The sequence below is a fragment of the Strigops habroptila genome, chromosome 2 (genome assembly GCF_004027225.2).
Source record: "Strigops habroptila isolate Jane chromosome 2, bStrHab1.2.pri, whole genome shotgun sequence".
NCBI classification, from domain to species: domain Eukaryota; kingdom Metazoa; phylum Chordata; class Aves; order Psittaciformes; family Psittacidae; genus Strigops; species Strigops habroptila.
Window position 1 is genome coordinate 49,602,477 of NC_044278.2, and position 13,101 is coordinate 49,615,577.

Sequence of the window (13,101 nt, forward strand, 5' to 3'; positions counted from 1 at the left end):
TGCTTTCTTCATCTTAGGTATACTTGCTAATGGTGGTATTTGTGTGGTATGTGTGGTCATCTGTAGTAACGAAAATTTAGAGGATAAAGCCTCACTGCCCTTGTGTATTACAAAACCCTATGAACCCATGGCCACAATCTTGCCTGTGGGCCAGGCAATCCTTTAAATCATGATACCATGTTATAACTTAAAGTCACCCAATCCCAGCTCTTAAGCACAGGATGCAAAATAGCCAGAAAAGAATAAGGAACAACACGCACAGAATTCTCTAATATCAAAATATAGCAATTTATTCAAGACACTGAATATGATCTGTTGATTCTCTCCTTAAAACAAATGAGCTACAATACACAAGGTGAATTTGAAGAAAGTGTGGGTGGGGAGAAACAAAGTAAGGGTGGATGTTGTTTCAACAGAACCTGGGAAATGCTGAAATGAGAACCAAGTCTGGCTGCAAGTCTGACACAGACAATAAAAACTGCAGAAGCCAGAATTCAGAATTTCAGTGAGTGGCTGAAAGAACATTTCTGCAATTGACAAAGAACCACATCTTTTAAAAAGGCAAAAAGAGGAAAAAAAGGAGGAAAAATTAAAAAGGGGGAAAGAAAAAGAAACCCAAAAACAAAGCAGACCCTTACATTTGACAAAGTGCACTTCACTTGGCTCTAAAATTAGCTATTTTTTTCTTTTTCTTTTTTTTAAACAAATTAAAAGGAAATTTCTAAGATGTAGCATGGGGTTAATGTGTGTATAACCCTGTAAGTCAGGCCCTTTAGTGCCCCATAAGGGACCCAGTGTTTTCTACATAAAAGATTCAGTATCCTTCTAACCCACAGAGTTGTGTGATTTTTCAGTAACGTTTTTTCACTTTCAGGCCAGTTCCAGACAGCCAGCAACGACAAACACCCAGGAAGTCCTTGGATGGCTTCAGAATCCTGTTTGGTCACTTCGGTTTCTCAATTTCTCTTCTGTTACGAAGAACTAGAAAGAAAATCACCAAAATATTGCATGAAAAAGGCGACGTCCACCAGCCCGTTGCTTCCTGCTGTTCAGTCATGGGGGAGCCAGGGGATGCCGCAGTGGAGGAAAGTGAGAGCTCCCACGAGGGCAGTTCTGCGGGTGTAGGCTTTCACATTGAAGTACAGCCTGGAAAAGCCTCTTTCCCACTGCCCACCTCCTAAAGAAACCAGCTCCTTAGGCTAGAATTAACTTCCGCAGCTACATCTTCAGCCTTCCTTAACAGATGCCCTCACTTCAGCTGAAAACTCTCTACTGCAGCATCTCTGAGGATTATCCAGTCTTTACGGTCTTGGAGAGGGAAAGAAAAGTGAATTTCCCTACCTTCTCACATATGCTGCTTTCAAATCTGATGGTCTGTAGAGAAAACTCTCTAGACCAGCAGCTTCTCTCATATGTGGGCTTTGCAAACCAACTGATTTCAAATTCTTTTTTCTCTTGGCTTCTTACCTCCATGTAGGCAGGCAGAGGAAAGGAAACATGGAAAAAGAAACAGGCATCATGGACACTGCTGAGTTATCTGCAGCAGCTATCCCGGGAACGACCACGGAGCACGGTCTCTGTAGCCAGCCAGCCATACGGTGTCGTTGAACTCGGACTGAGCAACCTCATCTCTTCAAATCCTGAGGTCTGGCCTATTCAGTCGCTGCTCAACGGACAGAGGCAAGGCCAGGGCCCATCCACGCTGCCCTCCGCTGCCTGCAGACCGGGAGCTTCTGTGTGTTACTCTCAGAAATGCCACCAAAAGCAGCTTAGGAAGTTAACCGTGTACACACAATGACTGTAATCGAATAATTGACCCAACCATGCTTTATAAAACCACGTTAAACCTTTGTATTCAAATTCAAGTCTCTGAACAATGAGTCTTTTTTATAAGTAGTGACTTTAAATCAGTAGGTACACATGGTTATTATAAACCAGTACAAAACTGCCACATGATCATCTACAGCCCATGTTCTTGGAGCAGAAAATTAAAACCAACACATAAATGCATTTAACTCCAAAAATAATCCTTGATGCCTTCTAGGGTCCAGTTCTTTGACATAAATTACAAACAAGCCTAACTGTCATTAATAACCAAAATCCCACGTTTTCACCTTAGGACTAAGTAACCTTTCTAACAGTTATTTCTTTTCATTCTTGTCTCCTTTCCAAATGCATCTCTAAGAAATGCAGCTGAAGCTGGCAGTGGCTAGTTCTACTGGAAGGACTAAGATACTGTACAGATGCAAGCATAAAAAGAGGAAAACACAGGAGAAGAAATGCCGTACGGATTCCATGATGCCATGGTGATGCCGTGGTTCTTGGCAGGTCTTATACCACCAGTTCGGTCCTAGGGCTCTGGTTTTATGTTTGTTGTTCAGATCACATCACCACTTCAACAGCTGTGGTCAGATCAAAGGGAAGATCCCGTGTTACGGAAATAGTGACTTTGGGCAGGAAGGTACTACATGATGTTAAGGGCGTTCTCTGCTCACTTGTTTTTCTCTCTCCTACAAATCCTAGCCTAGTCTGGGGGCTAGAGAAGACTCCTGCTTCACTTGGCCAGTTTTGAGGATTTGTCTAAGCAACAGCAGCCACCCTCCTAAAATTGCTTTATAGCTTACAGCATTTTCTGTACACTCTGCCTGTGCATCCTTCTTGGCATCCAGTGTTTGCTCTTAGAGTAATGCAGTCTTCAGCAGGCATCGCTGCCATGTCTAGCTTGCAGTAAGGAAATCTTGTCCAAAGTGAATAGGTGGTGCTTTGGAAATCTTTCTCGCCATTCCGATCATTTCACCCACTATAACTTTAAGTGGTACATATGTTGAGATAAAATTTAGATATCTTTTATCGTGTCCCCACCTAATGGAGAGTCCTATGTTGTCTTCTGAGCACCACACTGAGGACACCCTCAAGGCTGAACCTGTCTGGGCAGACAGTGAACAGAAAGGTGAGAAAAGAGCAGATCCAGAGCTTTCCTTGTAGCACAGAGCACATGCACAACTGAGGGTGAGGGCAGCACCACATACTGCCAGATGCAATGCAAAAGCCTGCTTCTAGGTGTGTGCTGACCATGGATGGACAGGAGCTTGGCAAGAGTCCATTTTTCAGCTGTGACAGAGGCAGTCAATATATCTTGGTTCAACTGGTCTCTTTAAGTCAGTGGTAAAATCCCACTGACTTTCTGGAATAGAAAAAGCCGAGTAGAATGAATAGTGGAGGACAGCATTGCTCAGCAAGGCCATGGGCAGCCAATCCCATGTTCTGTATGAAATTTGAACTATCTCTACAGGAAAGAAGATACACAAACATTTTCCCCTGGTTACTGAGGATAAATGAAAGCATGGACTCAAGAAAATGAATGCTCTATTTATAGTCTCAAACTTATGGATCCCTTTTAATAAGTGTACATCATCAAACTGTCACAAAAATGAAATGAGACTGTATATAAATGGCTGGCTGCTGGAAGAGGACTCTTAGTAAATGACTGGCATTTATTGTATCAAATGGCATTTTTTCTTAGAGCACTTTCTGAGAGAGAAGAGAAAAAGGATACTGCACCTTTCATGTTCCTCGGACTGTGTCATTCTTCTTGCTTGAATTACACAACTGGTCTACATTTGGTGGCCATTTTAGGCTTTTAAAACTGTTTAACATAAAAAATATTTTTTTTCCAAAAATACACTGGGTTCTTTCTGTTAAAAGTCATCTTTCTCCTGTAAAAATCTTCCCCAGCACTGCATTCTTATATAAAGCACTTATTACACAATTTGCTGAAAGTGCCCTTGAGACGCTAAGATCTGAAGCATGGAGGATTTGTTTTTCTTTTAAATGGAGAGAAAGAAAAGGAAAGGAAGAGAGAAGAGAGGAGAAGCAGTCTGTCAAAAATTTTCATTGTCATGTCCACCTGGCTGCATCTACTATGGGCATACAGGGAAAAAAGAACAAAAAAACCAATGAAAGGGTAAGAAGAAAGAGGAGAAAAAAAGGAAGGAGAAATTGGGAGTGGAAGGGAGAAATAAAAGGAAAACAAAAGTTTCATCCTAAGCCTGGGATCCTCCAGGCTGCAATATTCCAGCTGATAGAAAAAACCACTGAACAAAAAAAGTAGTCTAGAAAATAGAAAGTGTTGTGATTACAAAGTTGAGCATTTCATCAGTACAAACTGGTCTTTGAACGTCCTTTGGGAGAGCAACTGTAGTGTCCAAATTGGAAGGAAAAAATACAACACCGCATGGAGGAGGATTTTTTTTTCCCTTTTGGTTTATCACAGCATTTTTCTCTTTTTTTTTTTTTTTTTCTTTTTTTTTATTAATTTTTTTTTTGGCACAGCTTTTTTTTTTTTTTTTTTTTTTTTTACCCAGCCATCAGAGCAAGTTCTCAGACGCAAACCAAACAGTGCAATGCCCAGCTGGTGGCTTCGTGCTTCCAAGGCTCAATGTTCCAGGTGGAAACCATTCCCTCCCCCTCTGAAGTGACTGCGTTTTTACTCCTTGATGAAGGTTACGGACAAAATACTAGACACCTGTGGCCAGGGAGAGTTGGTTTCACGGTACACTCTAACTTTGTTCAAGTTCGTACAGTTCTGGAGCTGTTAAGAATAGTTTTGAAGAGTGCTTCTCCCCACACATTCACTGCTGGTCCATTTGAAATTTCTTCTAAAACATTTCACTTTTACTTCCGCAGATCTAGAACACAAACCTGGAGAGAAAAGACTCAGCATTAAGAACCATTTCTGAAGGTGATGTGGAAGTCCTATTCATATACAGCCCTGTACAGAGCTGATCAGTATGTTACACTCACCAGCCTCAAATCAGCCTGTATCGGGTACCTGTTTGCATGCACACAAGTAAGGGAACAAACTAACATGGAAGAAAACCCAAGTGAAAACCACACATTTGACATTTAGCTGGGCTTTCACTGAACTACAAGCAAACATTTTGGTGGCACATCCCAGATAAGACTGTGGGCTCTTTTTGGTTGCCAAAATACGGCATCCACTTCCATTTCTGAAATATATCTAAAGTAGATGCAGGCCTGGCAGGCATGACACAGGACTGAGAGTGGACACGCGACCATTTGGAGCAGCTGTTGGAAGGCAGGCATGGCACCATCTCAGATGATATAACTAAGCTCAAGAAACTGAACCATGTCATAGGTGTATCCTTTGTCAAAACTAGACGAAAAGTACTGCTCTAAAGTAGTTATGCCAGCCGGACATCTAGAAGAGTTATTTTAAAAGGCTGTAGAGTGTGTTATAACATCTGTGCATTGCCCAGAGAAGCTGTGGCTGCCCCATCCCTGGCAGTGTTCACGGCCAGGTTGGACGGGACTTGGAGCAACCTGGTCTAGTGGAAGGTGTCCCTGCCTGTGGCAGGGGGGGTGGAAATAGGTGAGCTTTAAGGTCCCTTCCAACCCAAACCATTTTACGAGTCTATCATTCATAAGCTGATCATGCTACAATTGAAATTTTTTAAAAGTAACATTAACAAGAAAAATAGTAATGAATAATCAGTATCTATCTCTATTGCAATACTTTTCCTTTACCGTGCAATGAAATCTTTGGGCATCATGCTGAAAAAGTCTTCCTTTAGATACTACTCAAGGGTACACTTCTGTGGGACAAAACCCTAAAAACCCCAGGATAACTGTTTATTAGAGAGTGGACTGCTGTGATCTCAGCTTCATTAAAAATTGACAGATGAGATAAATAATGATATGAACAACACTACTGTTGTTCTTATCAAATATGTATTTAAAAGTCATTCCCATCTTCAGCAACATTCACCTATTCCACAAACATTCTTCATTTCCAATAGGAACACCACCTGCTTCTTTCAAAACAGGAGCATTTTTAATGTACTTCACAGAGCTACTTATTTATGTCTTCAGCTGCCTACACCTTCAGCTCTGTCCACAGGAGTTAATACGGCATGTACGTTTTTTGTTGATGCTCTCCAGAAGAGTGATCTCCACCCACCATTTACAATGTGTAAAGCTCCTTACCGATCCGTCTGATGCACTTGCTCCCACTTTGTCTCCTCTAGCATTCCAGCAGACTTCAAAGATGCCCCCGGTGCCTCGGTAGCTATGTACTAGAGTTCCACTCTACAAAGCAAAACAGTATGCAAACATTTGATATGGAAGTTCAGCTCTTTTTCTCTGTCACTTGGCACTACATTAAAAAGAAGAGAGTGGTGGTGAAAGGAAGCTATCACATCACCCAGTTATGGTCATCTCCCTAAGGTGCCTAAGTTAGGAAACTGGTTGCTGATAATGAAAAGAAACAGGCTCCTGCAGAAAGCAATTTACACTAGGATTCTCAGATGTCTGTTTTTGTCAACTCTGTAACAGTAAAGGCCTGGGAAGTTAGGCTGAGGTGATCTTCTCTAAAGTTTATTGTTAATTCAGACTGTGAAGCATCAGTATAGATAATTAAATCTGTGAAATTATGTCCCACATTTCCCCAAAATATCCCCAGTTCCCAGCCTGTACACCCTTTGTACCTATCATTCCCTCATCACAAAGTATAAGCCAGGTGCATCAGACTCACAACTGAACTCAGCTTGTTACTGAATAAAAGTATCCCTTATGTCTAAGAATCTATCCATGTCTTTGCTTCATGGAGCTAATGGCACATCATAATGTACCTATTTTCCAGTATGCTAGGTGTTTTAGCACACAAAGAAGCCTAAGCAGAATGTTCTGGGCAGCCACCTCACTCCACCTGAGTGACTCAACTGTTATGCTGGGATTTGTATGAGCCAATATGATAAGGTTCACCTTGGCTGGCAGGCCATATGCTACAGAGATACACATACTTTCCATTTAAGCTTTTGCTATTAATGTGTCATTTGAACCAGATGTGCTTCACATGAAGCAAAACAGTACCTGAGTATTCCATATATGGACACATTTGTCAAAGGACCCACTGGCTAGATATTTTCCATCAGGACTAAAAGCTACACTGTAGACCGGCTCTTGATGTTTTGTTAACGTATGAATGCAGACTCCTCGGTCAACGTCCCACAGCCGAACGGTGGAATCAAACGAAGCACTGCAAGAAGCATTCAAACACAAACATGTCTTAATTTGGGTGTTTATCAATTCGTAGTTTGATACTGTAAACTTCATAGAATAACACTTGTTTGTTTTTCTTCCCTTGGCTAAGCAATAAACAACATTTCAAACAGAAAAGCCAATAGGCACTATAGCCTTTACGGTTTTTATGACAAGAACTGTATCTACAGAACTGAATTCTTGTATGAGGACCCTTTGAGTCTATGTAGGATCACATCACTAGCCCTTAGAGGGCCAAGCTCCCTCCTTTTGAGATTCTACCTGCCATTATTCAGAAAGATCAAATATATATTGTCATTAACAGGATAAATGGTTCCAGAAAGATCTTATTCCTAATGGATTTGCATTATTTAATGAATTAGCATTCTATAATTCGCTAGAACTGTGGTTCTTTTCACTTTGTTTCAGTGCTGGTTTTTGCTACACTCAATCTAAATCCCAAGTTGTGGGCTTAGAGAAAGGCAAAGGAAATAATTGGTATTAAAAATGACAATAAAAGAACTACTCTAAGAAAGTGAAGTTCTTCCCTGCCTACTCCCAGTCTAAGGAGTAAAACTCCTCCCCAGACTGCATACACCATGAACTAATTTGATAATCCCATGCTACTGCCATCATTTGGCATTCTACGAGTGAATGTACTTCCTAAACTCGAAGAATTTTGAACAGATTTTTCAAGTGGAATTTTAAAGATTATCCCAGCTTTTCTCTGTTAGTTAACAAGGCTATAAGAGTTGTCGGTCTCTGCCCAGGTGAGCCGCATGACCCTAGTTAGAACACATTCCGACTGGCTGACTAGGCTGCCATCTGCCTCATTAAGTACTTTCATTCATAACAACCGGATGCTGGATGATGTGAAGGTGCAATGCCAAATTTGGAATCTTTTTATCAAGGCAGCTGAAAAGTTAAGTATCATACGACTCAATGTTCTTTCTTTTTCTTCTTCCTTTTTCAGGTATGATTCCTTTCCCTTTTTATCCACCCATCTGATTTATGAACACAGGTACTTTTTACTGGAATTGTCTGGAGGAAGGTTGATGGCAATGTGACAGTAGGTTTATATGTCAGAAAGATGATCCTTCTTCCTGGCAGCAACAGAAGGAGGTGTATTTTTTACCTTGCTAACATGATGTTGGAGTTTGGGTTGCTGGTGCCTGGTCCTGTAGGACTCCATTTGATAGTATAAATCTCTTTGCTGTGAGCCTGAAGATCATGTACACAAGTATCTTGCTTCATACTCCAAATCTAAGTCAGAATAATTATAAAAGGGAAAAATGGCAGCATTACTAACATGATCTCAGCTGAATTATTTCAGTTCTATGTTATTCTTACCATTTGTTCAAGACCTTGACCCACATGCATAATTTATTAATGCAACAGTTTGGCACACACATTAGACTAACCCCATTAGGGGAAAGAGCTAAACATTTAATAGTATTTATTCAATAGATAAGAAGAACTAAATAGTTGCTGTACTGCCCATAGCCTGTAACTCTAGTTTCATGCAGAAGCTTAAATTACTCTATTTAGAGAAGTTTAACTTCATCACGTTGCAACAACAGTCATTTTAAAGAAGGAAAAGAAAGTTTCAATAACTGCTTAGAACCTCGTAATTTTCTCTTTGCCAGTAAAATTTTCCTTTTCCTCCTAAACTCCATTTGTTTTTAATGGCATAGATGATGTAAGATGATCAGCTATTTATGCAGTGTAACATGGCCAAATACGTCAGCGTGAGATAAAAAATATGCTCAAAAAAGATGACAGGTAATTTATAGAACCATTGAACAATGGTTTGGGTTGGAAGGGACCTTAGAGATCATCCAGTTCCAACCCCCTGCCATGGGCAGGGACACCTTCCACTAGACCAGGTTGCTCAAAGCCCCGTCCAACCCGGCCTTGAACACTGACAGGGATGAGGCAGCCACAGCTTCTCTGGGCAACCTGTGCCAGTGTCTCACCACCCTCATAGTGAAGATTTTTTTCCTAATATCTAATCTGAATCTTCCCTCTTTCACTGTAAAGCCATTCTCCCTTGTCCCATCACTACATGCCCTTGTGAAAACTTTAGTACATCTTTTCTTCAGCTAGGAAAATAAAATGAAACTAATTCACAGCAGGAAAAATAACTCAAATTTAGTCAGTCAGTTTCACAGAGATATCAAAAATGTAATGATTTAAATCACTGTTTTCATCATCATACCTCAGTCTGCTTTTGGAAATGTTACTCAAAGCTTAGCCATGTTGTATGGCCAGCAGGCAACATGTTCTGAGGAGTTGTAAGAAAATATCAAGAACTCCAGTAAAAGATAAGAAAAAGAAGCCAGAGAAGACTGATTTCCAAAGAAAAAGGAAGAAGAATAATTGCCTGAAGAGGATTTGCAGTCTCCATCACAGAAGGTTTTTAAAAACAGGCAAGGCCAGGGATAGCAAACCATTAGCTCTTGTGCCAAATTCGGTGGTCAGAAATCTGAACTGGTACCAACACCACTGAGCGACAGTGGTTTTTAAAACAAAGCATGCAAGTGCGCATGAATAAAATGTGCTACCACCGGGTGAGCATGTTTAAAGCAGGACAATAATGGTTACTGCAGTACTGCTTTGTGGCAGCATAATAGACAAGGGGCTCTCTTTCAGTCTCTTCTAGCCCTATTTTCTGTGAATTTCCAGTTCTGTCAGTAGTCCGTGAAAAAACAGCTAGAATATGGAGTGATGAAAACTCCAGTGGATTATGTGGCAAAGACAGAGTAGAACTGAGCAGAAGTCAGGCTACCTATGAAGCAGAAATATTCATAACACTGATGTTCACTTAGCTCTCCAAGTTCTGCTGCTCTCTCAGTTCCATTTCTTATACACAGGCTGTGTGCATGCTAGAAACTTCTCTTGCTTCAGCTGTGTCAATCAGCAGTGGAAAGAGGTATGAGCCTTAATTAATGTAACAATACTATGAGGAAACTACTACTGGTACAATTCTATCCATAAAACCAAATCTTTCCTGGGATGTTTGCTTTGCTCAAGGAACCAGAATAAATCGACAGTCCAGCAGGAGGTCTTTGCTGTTAAAACATAGAGCTATTCCTACAGAGGCATGGCCTTCATTCAGTGTGGCTGGGAATGGAGAATAAGAGTGAGAGGAGTTTGGGCTGGAAAAGCTCTATTGTGAAAAGTATTTCTGCAAGCCCAGACTTCCCCTGTATTAGCAATACTGCCCTGGTGCAGCACAATGGCCCAGGTGTGCTGGTAAAGCAGCTTATGCTGCCTGTGAGCCAGAATCCAGATTCATTCCACCTAACTTCAGGCACCTAGCAGAGGTATGTACATCAGCAGTGGAGGTGCCTAATGCTTCCCATACAGAATGGATAACGACAGGCATCTTCGGAGAGCAATTCAAATTTTTGGTGGACTCTGAATATATATGTGGTGTTCCATTGCTTAGTCCGAGACTATTTAAAAGAAATAAAATCAAATGGCTCCAATGCAATTACTTTCAGAAAAAAGACTCTAAAAGGAAAGAAAATTCTTTTATTTTTATATTATTTTCAAAGTATAAACAATATACTGCTTCTTAGAATAGGTATTATGCTTCTGTTAACAGGCAAGCAGCTGTATATCCCTGTATATATAAACTATGACTACTCTGTGACAGTGACATCAGCCATGTAACACTTATGTGGATAGGATGTCTCAGCTTTTCCACTACCTGCTTCTCCGCGTTCCATTTTTTAGATTGGCTTTAAGAACTATGGGACAAAATGAACTATTGTTCATGCAGACCTTTAAGTGACACAGTACCATCATCCTGGAGAAGATTAAAAAATAGATATAATTTTTCTCTTTACTTTTTGAACAGCAGGAATGGAAATGATATTACCTTTAATGTCATGTCATCGGAGCAAGATGCTAATAGCATGCCAGATGGGTCCCATTTGATTGCATTAACCTCGTTCTGAAATAAAGAGTGTTTTCATTAATAAGCAAATATTCCGGGTACCTGCAATGTACTGGGCACCCAGCAGAGGGCACTCAAGGCTTGTGCATGCAACAAGTTCCACCACAAATTACAGCCCTGGTTGCTTTATGGGTGAAGAAAAGCAGCGCTGCTTCCATAACATGTTATTTAAGTGTCATTTAGAAATGGTAACCATTTTGTGTTTGTGAACAACACACACAATCAGTCTTTTGATACGTGTTCTGGCACAAAGTCTCTCATACCCATTTCTCATATGGTAAGATTTTAATAAACCTTCAAACCACGCAGATTGAAGATACAACATTAAATTACTTTTTCTTTGGTTAATATTCCGTAGAGCTCAGAGATACAAATTTTAGATAGAAAATACTGGTGGAATGTAAAGTTTTGTGGAGCTTATAATTCCTAGTATTGCAGCTCTACAACAGTGCTGGTCTCTCTAAAGAGAGGTGTATGTGTAAATGAAATCCGGGACGTAATATTGAATAGTTTATCATGCTTTCTCTATCAATCTTTCTAGCACTTTGTAATTAACTAAGCCTAGTTGACTACCTAGTTGGTAGCCAGTACGTTTTCTGTGCTTTTTTTGAGGGTCATATATATGGAGAAAAGAAGCATTTCATAAAGGGAAAGACTGCTTTTTTTTTAAAACATAAATTGGCTCAGGGTCTCAGTGAAAATAATTCTGGAAAGTATGTAGATTTTTGCTTCATCCATTTGACATGTTTCAGTCATAATTAAAAGCAACTATACAGTCATTTGAAGTAAAAATTTGGATCATTGGCAAAATGGTGCATTTCATATAAAAAGTATCAGTCTGTTGCTAGGAATGTACAACCTGTCATGAAATATCAGTTTAACCATAGACTAGATAAAGGTCTCCAAATGGACAACTTTTCCTCACTGGGGAGATAGCAGGTTCTGGAAGTTAATTTCTAAATTACAGGTCAGAATATGATAGCAGTTTTCTCATGAATCAGAGCTAGAAAAACTAGCCTTTGACAGTCATTAAATACCACCAGGAAAGGAGCGGGGAAATGCATCTTAAATAGAACTTATTCGATTAAATTGATTCTAAATCTGAACAATGGCTGGAGATAAATTGTTCTCTCCTTATTCATAGTTCTCATTTACTAAAGGAAATTAACCAGCGGAAAACAAAATCATATTTATTAATGTGCCCTTAGTCTGCAGCTCATGCTACATATAAATAGTCTCACTGTTTAAGCTGCAGGTTTTGCCTCCTATGGTGATTTAGAACAGTTTATCCCTTCTCACAGGCAGTGAATCATTCCCAAGGAACATGGTTTCAAGGAAGCAATGGGATGTAATACCTTTGGTGCTAGAGCACACCCTGCTAACACATCATCTGCCACAACATGCTGCTGCAACTTTATTACTAACATTTTTGACTTCTTAAACTTACTGTGTGTCCTTGAAAGGTTTTAACAGGGCGATCACAGCCAAGTCTGCATACATGAATGCACATGTCAGTGCTGCAGGAGGCAAAAGTAGTGTTGTTCTGCCAGTCTACATCCAGAGCAGGAGCTGTGAAATACAAACAATGGAAGGAACATCAGGGAACACAGCAAAGAAACAGCTATCCCAAATAATTTTCTTCCTGTCACCTATCTGGATCAGACTAAAATCTAGTTCTTGGCCTGTCACCTAGTACCAATTACAGGGATGATAGGGACTGTCTGAAGGGCACAAATTATTTTTATTCTTGCAGTGGATAATTTGTATGCTTTGCATGGCATGCGTTTATGAGAATCTTTTGGGTTAAGTTACATACAAGGGGGCAAAACAATCTACCTCTACCTTCCCAGCTCCCAGCTACATACAGTTTTTGGGCCACCTCTACCATTCATTCCTCTATAAGCCAGTTCAGTGAAGAACCTGGAAGAAAACTAACCAATCCCCCCCCCACCCCCGGATTAGAAAAAATGTTCCTGTAAATGCCAGACACATGGGAAAGAGAAGGAGCAGGTGGCTCCTTAGTGCAAAGGTAATTCCTTTGCACTAGCTTTATGTAACCACCGATAAAAACCTATTGT

The 13,101-nt window shown here is 40.3% G+C and overlaps 1 protein-coding gene across 10 annotated transcripts in view; it reads right to left on the bottom strand.

Annotated features, from left to right (window-relative positions):
* Nucleotides 1–264: 264 nt before the first annotated feature.
* The window catches only part of TBL1X (transducin beta like 1 X-linked), a 204,084-nt gene continuing 191,247 nt past the window's right edge, over nucleotides 265–13,101 (bottom strand). For all 10 annotated transcript variants that reach the window (XM_030477273.1, XM_030477272.2, XM_030477281.1 and 7 more), the window contains 6 exons: nucleotides 12,471–12,592; nucleotides 10,946–11,020; nucleotides 8,195–8,322; nucleotides 6,892–7,057; nucleotides 6,007–6,108; nucleotides 265–4,701 (listed from right to left, as the gene is read on the bottom strand). In XM_030477273.1, the coding sequence (XP_030333133.1) occupies nucleotides 4,675–4,701; nucleotides 6,007–6,108; nucleotides 6,892–7,057; nucleotides 8,195–8,322; nucleotides 10,946–11,020; nucleotides 12,471–12,592 (620 nt within the window). In that variant the 3' untranslated portion in view covers nucleotides 265–4,674. The remainder of the gene's footprint in view (nucleotides 4,702–6,006; nucleotides 6,109–6,891; nucleotides 7,058–8,194; nucleotides 8,323–10,945; nucleotides 11,021–12,470; nucleotides 12,593–13,101) is intronic.